The 17,020-nt window shown below is 37.0% G+C and overlaps 2 protein-coding genes across 2 annotated transcripts; both read left to right on the forward strand.

Moving 5' to 3' along the window:
* Window positions 1–1,228: 1,228 nt before the first annotated feature.
* On the forward strand, window positions 1,229–16,234 carry LOC147567018 (conserved oligomeric Golgi complex subunit 5-like). Its single transcript, XM_086653644.1, has 4 exons — window positions 1,229–1,273; window positions 10,364–11,620; window positions 13,520–13,993; window positions 15,048–16,234. The coding sequence occupies exons 2-4, from the start codon at window positions 10,598–10,600 to the stop codon at window positions 15,981–15,983; spliced, it is 2,433 nt and encodes an 810-aa protein (XP_086509770.1). The 5' UTR covers window positions 1,229–1,273; window positions 10,364–10,597; the 3' UTR covers window positions 15,984–16,234.
* LOC147567019 (uncharacterized) lies at window positions 4,268–5,155 on the forward strand. Its single transcript, XM_086656476.1, has one exon. The coding sequence runs from the start codon at window positions 4,268–4,270 to the stop codon at window positions 5,153–5,155; it is 888 nt and encodes a 295-aa protein (XP_086512602.1).
* Window positions 16,235–17,020: the final 786 nt, after the last annotated feature.

Raw genomic sequence — 17,020 nt, forward strand, 5'->3', positions numbered from 1 at the left:
ATACCATGGAGTTGAGTCTAAAATCATGTTTTGTCAATTTCATGCTCACTCGGACCCAGATGTCTACCTTTCTAAATAACGACGAGTTCATCTTGTATTCCACATGGGGACTCTCGATAGCAAGATCAAGTTCAGACTTCAGATGCCGTCATGAACTTAGGTGCTGTTTGTTTTTTTATTTGTGTCTGAATCTGAATTGGCTGAATTTGAATTGTCTGAACTGAATTGGCTGAATCTGAATTGGCTGAATTGATATGCAAGTTTGATGTTTGTATTCTAAATCTGAACCAAGAGGTCTGAATTAAAATATTGACATTTATACCCCTTATTGGACAAAAACACCTAATTTTATTTCTTATACTTCTCTCTTAATAAAAAACCTTATTAACCAAAACAAATAAAAAAAACCTATTAACCAAAACAAATAAAAAGCCCTAATCCTCTCGTTTTCCTTCTCTATTGTCTCTCTCATCAGTCCAAAACAAATAAAAAAAACCCTAATCCCCTCTTTCTCTACTGTCTCTCTCATCATTCCAGAACAAATAAAGAACCATAATCCTCCCTTTCTCTTTCTCTACTGTATCTCTCATCAGTTTTTTCTCCCTCTAATGGAAGATCCGACCTCTCTTTCATTCGCCCCCTCTCTCTCTCTCTAATGGAAGAATCGACTCTCTAAATCACTCTCTCTCTTGAAGATCCGGTCTCTTTCAGTCGGTGATGGTCGTGGTGTGGTGGTTCTCTGTTGTCGGTGGTGTGGTGGTTCTCTGTTGTCGGTGGTGGTGGTTCTCTACTGTTAGTGGGATCTCTCTTAACGATCGTGGTTGTCTACTGTTGGCGGTGATTGTCTACTGTTGGCGGTGGTTGTCTACTGGTGGTGGTGGTGGTGGTGGTGGTTGGGTACTACTGGTGGTGGTGGTGGTGGTGGTTGGGTACTACTGGTGGTGGTGGTGGTGGTGGTTGCATACTGGTGGTGGCGGTAAAATATTTAATGAGAAAAAAATTCTAATTAATGAGGGCATAAGAGTCATTCAATACATTTCAGATATTGGGACAATATTTTAGACTTGTTTTTAAGTCTGAAAAATGTCGAACACTTTTCAGCTTTTTCAGACATGGAACAAATTCAGCTAACTTTTCAGTTTTTCTATAACTAAAAATCAAACATCTGAAATCCGAAATAAGATCCAATTCAGATTTCAGATCTGAAAAAATAAAAAACAAACAACACCTTAATGAGAAAAACATTCTGTTCACTTTTCACACCAAAATCGACGTGCACCAACTGCATCCAGGATAGATATACCATGAACCTTGATTGAACCTTGATTCTCAGCCGGATTACTGCTGGAAATCGGAGGTAAGGGACCCCTGACCCAACTGCAGGGAAGATTAGCTTGTTGTTCTCCCCCCAGCCTCGTCTCAGTTCGTATTCTCATAGGTTTAGTGTCTTCGTTCCTCTCCATCGTAGTCTATCTTTACTGTCTTGACTCATCTTCATCCTTACTTTATAGAGTTTGTATTGCCTTCCTCCCATATATATCCATTCTCACTGTATTTGTATTATCTCATCTCTAGTTTCATTCTAAAGTAATTTCAGGTGGGTGCTTGCTCCGGCGGTGTAGAAGACGATGAATCACAGAAGCAAGAGTAGTGTCAAGAGGATTCCACATGTCAACACAACAGAACCACTTCAATTTTATAACTTGCTGACGTCATTAATAGCATGCATATGGGGTTTTGGGATTCACCACAACCCGATCCCGCAAAATCCGAGCGCTACCTTTCTGGTTTTGTTTAAACCAGGGGTATATTCAAATAGTTTCCTGGAAACAACAAAAGTGGAACAACTATTCCTTCTCAAAACCAACCCAACTCCCGAGAAGCAACACGTACTGCTAATGCTATGGACTGCATGCATTTTGGATTTAACCCCACACTTAATTCCTCTCAAAACACACGCTAACTCCTTCATGGCTGCTAACCCTTCATCTTCCTCCTCACCTCTCACCAACCATCCAACCATTAACTCTCAAACAGAAGATCAAACTACTCACAGAGAAATTACTCAGCTTGTTACTAATATGGAAAAACAGTTAAATCTTCCTGCTACTACTGAAACCATTGTCTATCTACCAAAAAAGCTTACTCAGGTCATGGACACCATTAATATCCAGAAAAAACTCATAGGAAGGCTTTGTAGCCATCACTTTATCCCATTGTACAAGATCCAAAACCAGCTTAAGAGAAAATGGGAGGTTTCCTTTCCCTACACTGTAGAACCCATACCCAACAGGTTAAACTATTTCATCTTCACCTTTCAGGTAGCTAAGGATTGAGATAGAGTACTTATTAATAAACCTTATGTGATCCTTGATTACCTTCTTATTCTTCATGCTATGGATGTAGACACAAATCAAGAAACTATTTCTCTCAAGCATGACATCTTCACAGTTCAACTCTCACCTATACCACCCTGTTTACAGTTTGAAGCCGATATAAAAATCATAGCTAGCCATCTTGGTCACATTCTTAGGTTTAATCCTTCTCAGTGGGACTCGCTTCCTGGGAATAAAATCAAGGTTGATATAGTTTGGGATGTATCCAAACCCTGTCCATCAGGGACATCTGTTCAACTGGATGGTGACAAAATTAGAATTGATTATAGGTTCTTTCCATTTCCTAAGTCTACATGTTTATACTGTAGGACTATTGATATTTCCCCTTACCCATGTCAAGATCCTAATGATCATCATCTTCTGTCGGCTGGTACCTCTAGCTTACCTACAACCCTTGAATCCATCTTGTATTCTAACCCTTCTCTCATAACCACCATCATGCCAACCACAAACTGTACTGTTCAAGAACAAGCAACTCTCACTTCAACAATTGAAATCCCTCCTATTGTCCATACTACTAGAGGACATCAGCCCCAAGTACCTATCTTTCCCAATTGGACAAAACCTTTTCTTAAACATCATTCCACTCAGCAGATTATGAACAAGAAAAGTGCAGGTATTACTATTCAAGAACCTAGTTCTCTTGGCCACTCTACCCCCCCCCCCCCCTCCCCCCACATCCCATCATCTCTCAAGGGAAAGGTAAAGAGCCCATGTACTACCCTGACTATTTTGGTATGGACATTCGTGAAAAGAGGAAACTCTTGAGTGATGAAAGCCTTGTTAAGGCCACTATCTTTGATGATACAGAGTCCTTCCTGGTTGGGTTGGAACAACTCTGGAAAAAGCATAAGGACAATTCCTCAATGACTCACTTAAATCATCCTTGGACTACAGAGCTTACTACAACACCAATCACCTCAATAGGAATTGATCGTCCTTTCTCCTGTGCACCATGCAATGTCTCAGACTTACCTTATGTTCCTACCTCTTTCCCTGACATCAATTTTGATACTATTTATGGAGTGCCTTCAGAGGCTGGAAAGAATCAAATCAAGCCAAAATGATATAGAAATTACAAGCCCAAAGCAATGAAAAAGGCTAATAACAGTAAGGTATCTGTTCTGAAGTCTCCAGCCACCTCGACTCAACATACTCAGAGTAACATGAATATCATCTCTCAAGGGCAAGGAAGTTCTGTGATTCAAAGTCAAACTACCACCAGTGGAACAACAAGCACCCCACCAACTACCAACACCCAGGTAAAACTTCATTTTATAATTCAGATTACTATTAACTATCTAAGTAGCTCTTATTATAATTTTTTGATAGCTATCATATATATCATTACTATTCCTGATATGGTAACTAAGTATCCTATCTCCATTCTAAGTTGGAATTGTCAAGGTCTAGGAGGTAAAATAACAAAGCATCATCTGAATTAATTGATTAGGCAACAAAATCCGGATTTCCTATTTCTTAGTGAAACAAAACAAGGAGACCAATATGTATCTCAATACTTGTCAAGCCAATATTTTGATGCTTTTATCACAATCCCGCCGGAAGGACTCAGTGGTGGACTCCTACTGGCATACAAGCAAACCTTGGGTATCAAAATTATAAACCAATGTAAACATTGGATTCACATCCAAGCTACTGTACCTCAAGATAGTATTCAGACATCATCAATTTTCGTGTATGGGGAAAGTAATAGTGCTCTTAAAAAGGATTTTTGGAAAAATTTCAACACATACATGCAGAACTCCAACCACAAAAACTCTCCCCAACTGATCATAGGGGACCTGAATATTATCTTCCATCTTACTGAAAAAGAAGGTGGAAACTATTTGTCTAGTGCCCAAATTCATTCCATGACATCTCATATCCTGGACTTGGGATTTGTTGAGGCACCTTATGTTGGATCACCATTCACTTGGTCCAATAATCATCAAGGTACTACTCTAGTTCAACAATATTTAGACAGAGCATTAGGTACACAAGAATGGTTCAATTTGTATCCTCATTCTCTTGTCACACACCTTCAAAGGTTGGGATCAGATCACTCTCCCATTCGTCTCAGCACCATCATACCTGACACTCAAGGAAAGAAACCTTTTAGGTACAACCCAATTTGGTTTCAGGATAGGGATTTCTCACTTATCATCACAAATCATTGGAACAAGGAAATGGAGGCACCTCCCTCAATTAAGGTTCATCAAAAACTTATTCAATTACAACCCATCCTACAACATTGGAACAAGCATCATTATAATAATCTTCAAACTCAGATCTCCCAATGTTCTGCAAGATTAGATAAATGTGCTAACCACATAGAATATTCAGATCTTCTCAAGCACCTTAATTCTCTACTAGACCAACAGGAGAGATTTTGGAAACTCAAGGCTAGGGATAATATAGTATCACTGGGTGATAGGAACACTAAGTTTTTCCATGCTATGGCTACATCTAGAGCTAGAAATAATAGGATCAAAGGACTTCAAGATGAACTAGGAAACTGGGTTGTACATAATAATGGTATGGAATCCATATTGTTCAAACACTTTGCTTCCATCCTTACAACTATTAAACCCCCTGATTCACCTCTTATGGCAGAGCTGTTCCAACCAATAATAACTGATAATATCAATCAGTTATTAATATCTATACCTATGGAGGAGGAAATTGAATATACAGTTCATCAATTAAAAGCAGATAAATCACCAGGGCCAGATGGTTACCCACCTTCTTTCTTCCACTAAAATTGGGAGACTGTTTCTTCAGATGTAATTAACATGGTCCAACACTTTTTCACTTCTAAGGTTATTGCCCAGGAGATAAACCATACTCACATTGCTCTCATTCCAAAAACAAAAAACCCAACATCACCTTCAGAATTTAGACCAATCAGCCTTTGCAACAGTACTTATAAAATTATATCCAAACTCCTTGCTAATAGATTAAACCTTATTTGGATACTTTTATTAGTCCTCTACAAAGTGCATTTGTTCCTGGTAGACATGGGTCAGACAACATCCTTCTTGCTACTGAAATAGCTCATTCTATGAAGTTATTGAAAGGCAAACATAAGTATCTTTGACTCAAGTTAGATATGAGCAAGGCATTTGACAGAATTGAATGGTCCTTTCTTCTGAACATTCTTACCAACTTGGGTTTTTCAGATACTTTTTGTACATTGATTTCTCAATGTATTACCACTACCACCACTTCTGTTTTACTTAATGGAATTCCAGGTCCTACTTTCAGTCCTTCTAGAGGTCTTAGACAGGGAGACCCACTTTCTCCCTATCTCTTTATAATCTGTATGGAATTCCTCAGTAGAATGCTCCTTCAAGCTCAAACCACAGGACAAATCCAAGGTTTCAAACAATCCCTTCACTCACCAACTATTTCTCATCTCTTTTTTGCAGATGATAGCCTTCTTTTCCTTAAAATGGATATTCCATCAGTGCATCATCTCCTTGATTTACTTAACTCTTTTGGGTCTTACTCTGGGCAGCTAATTAACTTCAACAAAAGTGGTATCTTCTTCAGTTCTAATGCACATAACAAGCATTGTAGAATAGTTTCCAGAATTCTCAAAGTTAGGCCTATTAACCAAGAAGATCCATATGTAGGTTCTAATATATTCATTGGAAAACAGAAGATAAAAACTTTTCTTCCTCTCTTAGATAAGTTGAAGATTAAACTAGCATCTTGGAAGAAGAACATTCTATCTCAGGCAGGCAGAGGAGAGCTCATTAAATCTTCTCTGTCTGCTGCCCCAAGGTATCAGATGTCTATATTTAACCTTCCTTGTAAGATTAAACAGGACATAGCATCTCTTCAGAGAGATTTCTGGTGGGGAAAAAAACCAAACTCAAACACTCTCTATCTCAAAAACTGGAATTCCATATGTAAACCCAAATCCTTGGGTGGTTTAGGCTTTAGAAATGTCCAATTAGATAATATCTCTTTGAGAAGTAAGTTGAACTGGGAATTAAGAAATAAACCTGATTCTACATGGGTTAATTTCTTACGAAGCAAATACAAATTTCACTCAAAGGCTAGGCTCAATTGCCCTCCTAATGCATCTTGGGTTTGGAAGAACATATGCAAAAACCAACACCTTGTGGATTCTTATATTACTTGGGAGGTGGGTAATGGCTCTCTGATTGACATATGGTTAGACTCATGGATACCAGGGGAGCTACCACTTGGATTACCCCCTCTTGACAGAGGATATCATAAAGTCTCTCAACTCATCACAACTACTAACTCATGGAATCAGACAATTCTCATCCAACTCTTTCCTTCAAGCCTCATCAACAAAATCCTGACCATACCTATTACTGGTACATCTGATACTCTAAAATGGAGCTTATCTCAATCTGGTACCTTCTCTGTTTCATCTTTATATAAACATCTCATTCACACTACTAGTGAGTCACCAGACCCCAATACTACCTTTTGGAAACTATTGTGGAAACTTAGATTGCATCCAAGAATAATCCTTTTCTTGTGGAAACTAACTCAGAATATATTACCTATAAATACTCTTCTGAATTCTTACTCAACAAGCATATTACCTCTTTGTCCCATGTGTAAAGAATTAGAAGAAACTCCCCTTCATTTCATCCAGGAATGCAAACATACTAGAGAATTGCTTCAAAAAGTGGGTGTATTTTATCACTTCCAAGCTGAACCGAGCAACACTATTGAATGGTTCATGGCTCATTATAATCTTGATAGTTCAAATGCTCCTTCTAATTCTCTCACTCATCTTGAAAACATCTCTATCACTGCTTGGATACTATGGAAACACAGATGTGATATAATATTCAAAGGCATTGAGCTTAATTTAGATCATCTCTTACCTGTCATTAACAGTTACATTAGTCATCAAACGATGCTTTTGAAGAATTATTCTCAGAACAACTCATTACCAGCTCCTCAATGGACACCCCCTCCTCCAGGATGTCTTAAAATTAATTATGATGCAGCTTGGGACAAATCAACTCTTAATACTTATGTTGCTATTGTTATTTCAGTCTCCACAGGAACCCAACTCGCAAGAGAATCCTGCACCTACTTCAGCAGGTCAGTAGATGAGGGAGAAAGCAAGGCTTGCCTGCATGGTGTTAGATGGGCTATGGATCATCATCTTAAGCAGGTCATTTTGGAGGGCGACTCGACGAATGTAAATAACTACCTTAATCGAAGGAAGCACTCAACTCACTGGACTTCTGTTCATGTTTTGAAAGAAATCAGGAGCCTTGTTTCATCTTTTGAAAAATTATCTTTTGTGTATATTAATCGTAAGTTTAACAACTTATCCCATAATCTAGCTGTGAACTCTAGGAGAAGCAAAACTTGTATTATTAACTGCTTTCCTAACTGCTTGTTATCTCGATGTAGCATCTCCAACAATGACTTAAATCAATAGATGTTATGTTGTTTTTTTTTTTTTTTGTTAAACTAATAGATGTTATGTTGTTCACAAAAAAAAAAAAAAAAAACTTATGAGGACCGTGGATCACTTTGGATAATCGTAACAAAAAATGAGTCAATGGTCCAATTTTTGTGGGGTAAACTAGTTTTCAGTCCAACCATGGCAGAAAATGAGTAAATGGTCCAAATGTCAGAAAATTATTTTTTTCCTTCTTTTTTTTGCTAGTTTTCTTCCCATCTTGCCCTTGGACGGGACCCTCCCCCTTTTCCCTGAGATGTGTGACTGAAACAGGAAAGAACATAAAATGCTCTATCCCATCCCATTCCTGCTACTTCCTTCCCTTCCCTCTTTCCGTTTCTTTCTCTCTCTAAATTTCTCCATTTCCAATCTTTCTTCTCCAAATTCTTTGCTAAAGAACCCTTCTTTCCTTTTCTTTCTTTCTAAATTTCTACATTTCCAATCTTTCTTCTCCAAATTCTTTGCTATTATTGCACCATTCTTTCCTTTTCTTTCTCTCTCTAAATTTTTCAAGTTTATCTCCTCCATCATCTCTGAAATTTCTACATTTCCAATCTTTCTTCTCCAACCTTCTCTTAACTGACTCTTTCTCTCTCTAGATTATCGAAAAACAACATCTTTCTCTCTAAATATATCTAAATCCCGAAAATACTCTGTTTTTTTTTTTGTTTCTCTTTCTAAAACCTTCTCAAAAACGCTGATTCTTTCTTATTTCGTTCAAATTTTGAAAATTTGGGATTAAGTTTTGGCGAAAATTAAAACTCCAGCCCAGATTTTTGAAAGATTCCATCTAAAGTAATTAAGCCCCCCGCCCAGATTTTGGAAAGATTTTTGAAATCTGGGATATTTTTCTTCTTTCTCTCTCTAAATTTTTTAGAGAAACAGAAGAAGAAGATATATAAATTTTCTATCTATATATAAACATTTCGAAATCGATTATATTCTTGCCATCATCTCTATCTTTTTGAGAAAAGGAAAGTAGTAAGATTGGAGAGAGAAAACATGTTTAAACAGAAATAAAACGAATAAAAATAGGAAATATGGGAAGAGAAAAATCTGGAGAGAAAATATGAAAAAGGAATAAAATTTAGAGAGAGGGAAAATAGGAAAAATCTAGAGAGAAATTCGGTGTCTATTACATAACCCAACAAAATTCCTAGTAAATAAAACAATTCCCGGTGAATAAGTCAATTTTGAGTACAAAAGTGTCTAGTAAACAAGAAAATTCTTAGTAAATAAAACAATTCTCGGTAAACAAGAAACTTTTTAATACAAAAGTGTCTAGTACACAAGAAAATTTTCCGTAAATTAAACAGTTTCCGGCAAACCAGAAAATTTCCCAACACAAAAGTGTCTAGTACACAAGAAATCCCCAGTAAATTAAACAGTTTCCGGTAAACCAGAAAATTTCCCAACACTAAAGTGTCTAGTACACAAGAAATCCTCAGTAAATTAAACAATTTCCGGTAAACCAGAAAATTTCCCAACACAAAAGTGTCTAGTACACAAGAAATCCCCAGTAAATTAAACAGTTTCCGGTAAACCAGAAAATTTCTCAACACTAAAGCGTCTAGTACACAAGAAATCCCCAGTAAATTAAACAGTTTCCAGTAAACCAGAAAATTTCCCAACACTAAAGTGTCTAGTACACAAGAAATCCCCAGTAAATAAAACAGTTTCTAGTAAACCAGAAAATTTCCCAACACAAAAGTGTCTTGTACACAAGAAATCCTCAGTAAATTAAACAATTTCCTTAAACAAGAACCAATCTGGAAAAAAAATTGAGAGAAATTAGTTAGAAAGAAATTCGAAATTAGTTAGAAATTGGTTAAAATTTGAGAGAAATTAGGAATTGGTTAAATTAATAAATCTGGAAAGTTAGAGAGAAAAATTCGAAATTTGAACCAATCTTGAAAAATTCGAAATTTGAGATAAGAAACAAATCTAGAAAAAAAAAAAAAAATTTTGAACCAATCTGGAAATATTTGTTTAGATTGAAGAGAAAATTTTGAAAAGAGAGGATTAGAGAGATAATAGGAATTAGAGAGAGAGAAAATCTAAATTAGTTAAAAATTGGTTAAATTAGGAGAGAAATTAGGATTTGGTTAAATAAATAAAGAGAAATAAATCTGGAAAGAGAATTAGAGAGAGAAAGTAAAACAGTAGAGAGAGAAAGTAAAATTCGGAGTAGAGAGAGAAAGTAAAATACGGACCTTCCAAATTTTTCTGAAAATTTCGTGTTCCCGGGCAAATTTCAATGGCATATTCCGTATTCGAGTGGCAGTTTTCGTAAATTTGATAAAACAAAGGTCAATTCGCCTGACGCACGTCCCCTCGAAATCCCGCTTTTTCAGAAAATTTCACTTTTCCCGCGCCCAAATTTTCAGTGGCATCTATCGTAAATTTGAAGCAGATCGATGGGGGCGACAGTAATTTCGCGTGGCTCTCTGACCCATTGGACCTCATTTACATTTTTGGCCAATTGTGGTCTGGGTTTCAGTTTTGGGCCCAACGCTCATTCCCTCTAATCGTAACATGGCAAAATTGATGTCTATTTTCTTCTTACTCTGTAACCAAATGACCCCACTCTTCACTATTTCAATATCGGTATAGGTATCGGATCTTCCCCTTCCACCGTTGGAGTTTCGTGTTCGTCGGTCGTTAAGGCCGCAAAATTGCTGGAGAAACAGTAAACCTTGCGCTTCCGTAGTAGAGAGAAAATAAAGAACAGGAGATGAAAATCGAAAACAATTTTCTCTTAAAAACTCCATCTTCATCTACTGCTCCACCTTCTACTTCTTATCCTCTTGATTCCTTCTCTGTTTTTCTTTCTTCCGAGTTCGATGCGTCCAAATTTTCATCGGACGCATTAAGCTCTGGTTCAGCAGCTGCTCGTGTTGAAGAACTCGAAGAAGGGATTCGACTTCTCGAAAAACAACTTCGATCTGAAGTTTTATCTCGTCATGATGATCTCCTATCTCAATTATCTTCTCTTAAAGACGCTGAATCTACTCTCTCTATTGTTCGATCTGGTATTTCTACACTTCAATCATCTGTTCGTAGGATTCGTCAGGAAATCGCGGATCCTCATCGTCAGATCCGGTTGAAAACGGTACAGCTTTCTAACATTCATCAAACTGCTGAATTTTTGCAATTTACTGTTAGAGTTCTTAGATTGTCGAAGAAATTGAGAGATTTGATGGCAATTGCTGAATCTGAACCTGAGAAAATGGATATCTCTAAGGCAGCACAGTTGCATCATGAGATTCAATGTTTGTGTGAGGAGAACTCACTCTCTGGAATTACTGTTATTGATGAGGAATTAGTTTGGCTTTCTGAGACGGGAAATAAAGTACGATTGGAAGGGATGAAGGTTTTAGAGAGAGGAATGGAAGGATTGAATCAAGCTGAGGTAGGAAGTGGTTTACAGGTTTTTTATAATCTTGGAGAATTGAGATTGACTGTTGATACATTAATAAATAAGTATAAGAATCAAGGTATGAAGAGTATAAGTGTTGCCCTAGACATGAAGGCAATATCAGCTTCGGGTGGGAATTTTGGTCCAGGAGGGATTCAGAGGAGTGGTGCTCCTCAGGTTGGTGGTGGAGCCAAAGCAAAAGAAGGGCTTTGGCACAGGATGAATACTTGTTTTAATGAAATTCATTCTATTGTAGTTGCAGTTTGGCATTTGCAGCGAGTTTTGTCGAAGAAAAGAGACCCATTCACTCATGTGCTGCTCCTTGATGAGGTTATGCAGGTACGATGTTTCATTACATGGGGATTCATTGTAGTATTGCTCTGGTAGTCTGTTCATTATTCGCTTTAACATATAGTAACAAAGAATTGTTGAGTTCTTAGTAATTGAACTGTTAATGTCCTTAACTAAGTTGTTAAACTCGGTCTCGACTCAGAATCGATAAAGAGCCGAGTCCTAGTCAAGGCCGAGTTAATATGGTGGGTGATTAACCTTCTAATCACAACAAGCAAGATAAATTATGAATAATTGGATGTTTGTTCTTCGAAGCATTTGGTGATATGGGTCTAGGACTGATTTTTTCACAAGCTTTATTGGTTTATTACGTTGCCAACATTAGGTGTGACCGTGTGGGGACTAAGTTTTTCTTGGTCTCTTGAAGCTCTTACCAATGTTCAGATTCTAGTCTGATGATGATTTATCGTCCCTGCTTTGTAAGAGGGTTGCAATAGAAAGTGAAAACCATATGTACCTTGAAATGTTGAATGTTAGTTTGTCATGCTTAAACTTATGAGTCTCTAGAACTTGTCGAGGAGGATAGTTCTAATGTACAGGCGTCAAATAACATAATAGACTTGACGTCCGAAGCGGAAGAGAGCTCTTCTAGTTCTAGGTGACATGAATTCATATATAATGTAAGACAATAACTAAAGCTAGCCCAAACAAGAAACATAAATGAAAGATCACCTTCGAAATTGGATTTTTTGGTCCGAGTCCTGTCGTTTATCGATTGATTTCTACAATTGTGGACAACACTGACAAATAATTGAAATGTTAGCTCCGAATCTTTGGATTTTGAATCTGTCTCAGGGGAACTGAACTATGTGCTTCATTTCATGTAAATGTAGATGTTCTTGGTTAGGTTAGCATTTATACACATTCTCTGCTTGCATTTAGTAGAATAGACTAAATCTCAATTGTTGGTTGTTCTAAATCAGTTCTTTCCTTGATGGAATTTTGCCCTTCCAAATTGGTATTGCCTTGAAGTTGATTCGCTATTTCAAAGATTATTACTTTGTTACATCACGAAGATGCTGACATGAAACCATCTGAAATGTTTGATAATTATCCAAAGGCCATCATAAAGAACCTGAAATTGGCCATAGAAAAGAACCCTAATGGTTTAAACATGTCATAGTACCTACATGTTAGATCAAAACTCCAACACTCAATCTGCACAACCATTGGGCTAGTTGAAGTTAATCTTAGTCTTGGTCATGTGGATTACAGGAATATATTGATATATGAGTAGATATTTGAGTTGCAAGAGATGGGCGAAAAAAAAACCCCGAAAAAATCATCCTTTTCTCAGCTTAATGGATTTTTACTGAACATGACATTCATGTAATATGCAACATTTGATATCAATGCCTCATTTATATTCAACCTGCTCGAAAGCAAAATGTATTTTCCAAGTAGCAGAAAATCTTTTCACACAAAAGAAGCACCTTTTATGAAGTTGTACTAAAAAATCAAGAACTAGTTTATATAATTTTTACATTTCAACTGCCACATCTTGCAATCCATTACCAAATCTCTTGCATAGCCACAGAGAATGGAAGAATAATCCTCCTGCGTTTTAGTCTAGTCACAGTTTGATAAGCATAATCTTCAACGCATTCCATCATAAATAGATTGCTAAATTAAATAAATCACTATAACTAGATATTGTAAATGCATCTCAAGGTTGTGAAGCTCTTCTCAGCTTTTTAAAGCTGATAAAACTCGTCTTTTGAGTATTTTTATTCTTGTCGACGTTGAATTGCTGCGTTCTCTTCGATTTGAAGTTCCAGCTGCATATATTAACCTCTTATTTGTGGTTATGATGTACATGTCTTTGTTCTCCTTATTTTTGATAGTTGTCTTTGTTTTTGATAACTAGAACTAATAGACTTTCTTCAGGAGGGTGCCCCAATTTTAACGGATCGAGTTTGGGAGGTACTTGTGAAGTCCTTTGCAAGCCATATGAAATCTACATTTACTGCATCAAGTTTTGTTAAAGAATTATTTACTGCTGGTTACCCAAAACTCTACTCGATGATTGAGAATCTTCTTGAAAGAGTTTCACGCGACACAGATGTAAAAGGGGTTCTACCTGCTATTAGTGCAGAAGGGAAATTTCAAATGATTGCCGCCATTGATATATTCCAGACAAATTTCTTGGCACTCTGCTTAAGTCGACTCTCAGATTTAGTTAATAATATATTTCCTGTTTCCAGTCGAGGAAGTGTTCCCTCTAGAGATCAAATTTCAAGACTAATATTAAGGATCCAGGAGGAGATTGAAGCTGTTAAACTGGATGGGCGCTTGACTATGCTTGTGTTGCGTGAAATTGGCAAAGTCTTACATCTGCTAGCAGAAAGAGCTGAATATCAGGTATTTTGACTTGTTGACTTACTGTATATATTTTTACCTTCTTCCTTTTGCTCTCTTGCTTAGTTGAAATGTTTGAACTGGTCTCCAGGTCTCTACGCTAGGACAATAGTCTATGTTAGTGATCTCTTAGTTGGAGGTCTAGGATGAGGCCTGACTAGTCGAATTGGTCAGACATATACTTCTTTCATTATTTATAAAATACAGTTAAAAACGATTCTGTAAATTTATCTCTCTATAATACAGAGTTTCCATAAGAATCAAGCAAAAGGACTCGCACTAAATTGAATACAACAACGTACAGGATTGCACTGAAGATCCAGTACTACATTATTTGTTCAGAGTTTAACAGAGATGCTTTTGTGTAGAACTGCTTTATATTTGTTCACTTGTTACTATAACGAACATAATTTGTTCTTTAGTGGTTAAAACTTAAAAGAAATTGACATGGATGACTGTTCTGCAAAGTCTAAATTATCAGAACACTCTTTTAGTGGTATGAGCTACATCAAAATTGTGTACTTATACCGATGCGCGGCTAGTTTATTGTCATTTTAGCACTTACCCATTTGCGTTTTGACCCATGAAATCATTGTTAAAGTTTCAGCCATTGTCTTAACTTAAACATAATACAAGTAATTTTAAGCATAGTTGCCATAATAATAGGTTTTTGTGGTTAAACCTTGGACTAACCTATTTCCTGCCCGTCTCATTGCGGTGTTGCCGTCACATGTTTAAAGATCAACAAATCAGATACAAAAACAGTAACAACCCATCTTCCAATAGGTCTTTTAGCTTGTTTTCTATTACTTCACTAACATTCTGATTTCTCCTTAAAGTAAGAGGCTGTAACTGGATCTTTAGTTATGAATCAAGCATGGGTGCTTTACAAACAGTCAAACTAGTGCCAGAAGTTTATATTCTTTACTTTATTATGGGCAAAAAGTTGGATATTTCTTACGGATCATGTACCTTTTCCCTCCTCTTCCTTCTATTTAAGAATTCACTAACAACCTCTACATGGCAAATAATAGAATCATTTTTTTTTTAATTACAGATATCAACGGGACCTGATGCTCGTCAAGTAACTGGCCCTGCAACTCAATCGCAGCTCAAAAACTTCACTTTATGTCAACATCTACAAGAAATCCATACACGTCTTTCATCTACAATGCAAACCCTTCCATCTGTCGCCTCAGATGTTCTCTCTCCTTCTCTAGGAGCTATATACGGGGTTGCATGTGACTCTGTAACGTCCTTATTTCAAGCAATGCTTGATCGTCTAGAAGCTTGTATCCTACAATTGCATGATCAAAACTTTGGGGTAAATGGCATGGATGCTGCTATAGATAATAGTGCATCACCATACATGGAAGAATTGCAGAAATATGTGGTTCATTTTCGATCCGAATTCCTATCTCGATTGCTGCCTTCATCTTCATCAAACACTCATTCTTCCAATACAGAAACCATATGCACTAGACTTGCTCGAACAATGGCTTCTCGTGTTCTAATTTTCTTCATTCGACATGCTTCTCTTGTTAGACCGCTTTCAGAATCCGGTAAATTGAGGATGGCAAGAGACATGGTTGAGCTGGAACTGGCCATAGCTCAAAATCTATTCCCAGTAGAACAACTTGGTGCTCCATATCGAGCACTTCGTGCATTTCGTCCTGTTATTTTCTTGGAAACATCTCAATTAGGAGATTCTCCTCTTCTTCAAGATTTACCACCAAGTGTTATACTTCATCATCTTTATTCTCGAGGTCCTCAAGAGTTGCAATCTCCATTACAGAGAAACAAACTCACTCCAATTCAGTACTCACTGTGGATGGATTCTCAAGGGGAAGAACAGATCTGGAGAGGAATTAAAGCTACTCTTGATGATTATGCTGCAAACATTAGGGTTAGAGGAGACAAGGAGTTTAGCCCTGTATATCCTCTTATGCTACGACTGGGATCTTTGTTAACCGAGAATGCGTTCTCACTATGAAAATCTCAAGGAATAAAACAGAAGGTATTCGTTCAAATTTTACTTCTCACCTCAACTTTTTACTCCAAGTTATTAGAGAGATAGTCTGAAGAAATTTTGTATGTAGAGAAGATTAACTTCTAACTTGGTTTTGGTTCTTGGATTCCATCGAAGCAGGTTATGTCATTATCTTCTTAAAACTTTTCATGTTTTTGTCTCTTTAGTTGTACTTTCACTATACTTAGTAATGAGTATTTTAGGTTTACATTTCAGTTCGAGAACACAATGCCTGCATATTTATCTACAGATTAACAGAATCAGTTTTCCTTATAGAAGTTTTAAAGGTACCTCCCCTGTGTATTAGTGGCGCTGCCTGCACCCTTTTAACATGGTAAATCTAGGTGGACTATATTTGGTTATAGGAGCTTTTAAATCGGTGGTTTCAGGCTGAATTTACAAACTTCAGGTTAAGATTCACTATATTCAACTCCAATATTTTGAATTACAATTGATGGAGTAGACCGAATTTTGTTACAAAACTTGGTTCAAATTTGTAATAAAATTCTGTCCAGAGTCCAGGGACTTGAGTTGTTTTTAATAGATCTGGCCCCTTTGGGGTAGGTGGAATTGAATCGATATTATAACGAAATTGATTCAAGACAGATTTTTAGTTGAAAATAAGTGTAGGGGTGCTTGTTTTGGCAGGGAGTGTATTTAACCATTATCGGAAATACAGGGTGCTAATAACTGGGAGGCCTCAGAATCAGTATCGGGAGGTGTTTTTAAAACGTCGTTTTTCATTGCCCTTCACATTTCGTGACTACCAAAATGTGACTTTGGACATTTAATTGGTCTTATGTTTGTGTATTACAATGGAAGCAATCAAAATAGGTATCATCTGAACAACATTTCCAAAACTGATATACGTTTTGATGCCTTCAATTGTAATACATAAATATAAGATCAAATATGCTGAAGTGACATTGAAATAATAGAGCATGTGTTACAGGGGCGTGGGTGAGGAGGTGCCACAGGTGCAACCGCACCGGGACCCCTCA

This window comes from Eschscholzia californica, unplaced genomic scaffold (genome assembly GCF_041429995.1).
Source record: "Eschscholzia californica isolate CP2 unplaced genomic scaffold, dmEscCali1.0.p SCAF_1, whole genome shotgun sequence".
Classification (NCBI taxonomy): domain Eukaryota; kingdom Viridiplantae; phylum Streptophyta; class Magnoliopsida; order Ranunculales; family Papaveraceae; genus Eschscholzia; species Eschscholzia californica.

Excerpts from the sequence above, each read along its gene's own strand:
- LOC147567019 (XM_086656476.1), top strand. The coding sequence starts at position 4,268 with ATGACATCTCATATCCTGGACTTGGGATTTGTTGAGGCACCTTATGTT.
- LOC147567018 (XM_086653644.1), top strand. The coding sequence starts at position 10,598 with ATGAAAATCGAAAACAATTTTCTCTTAAAAACTCCATCTTCATCTACT. Across the intron at positions 11,621-13,519 it reads TCCTTGATGAGGTTATGCAG|GAGGGTGCCCCAATTTTAAC; the intron begins GTACGATGTTTC and ends GACTTTCTTCAG. Across the intron at positions 13,994-15,047 it reads CAGAAAGAGCTGAATATCAG|ATATCAACGGGACCTGATGC; the intron begins GTATTTTGACTT and ends TTTTAATTACAG.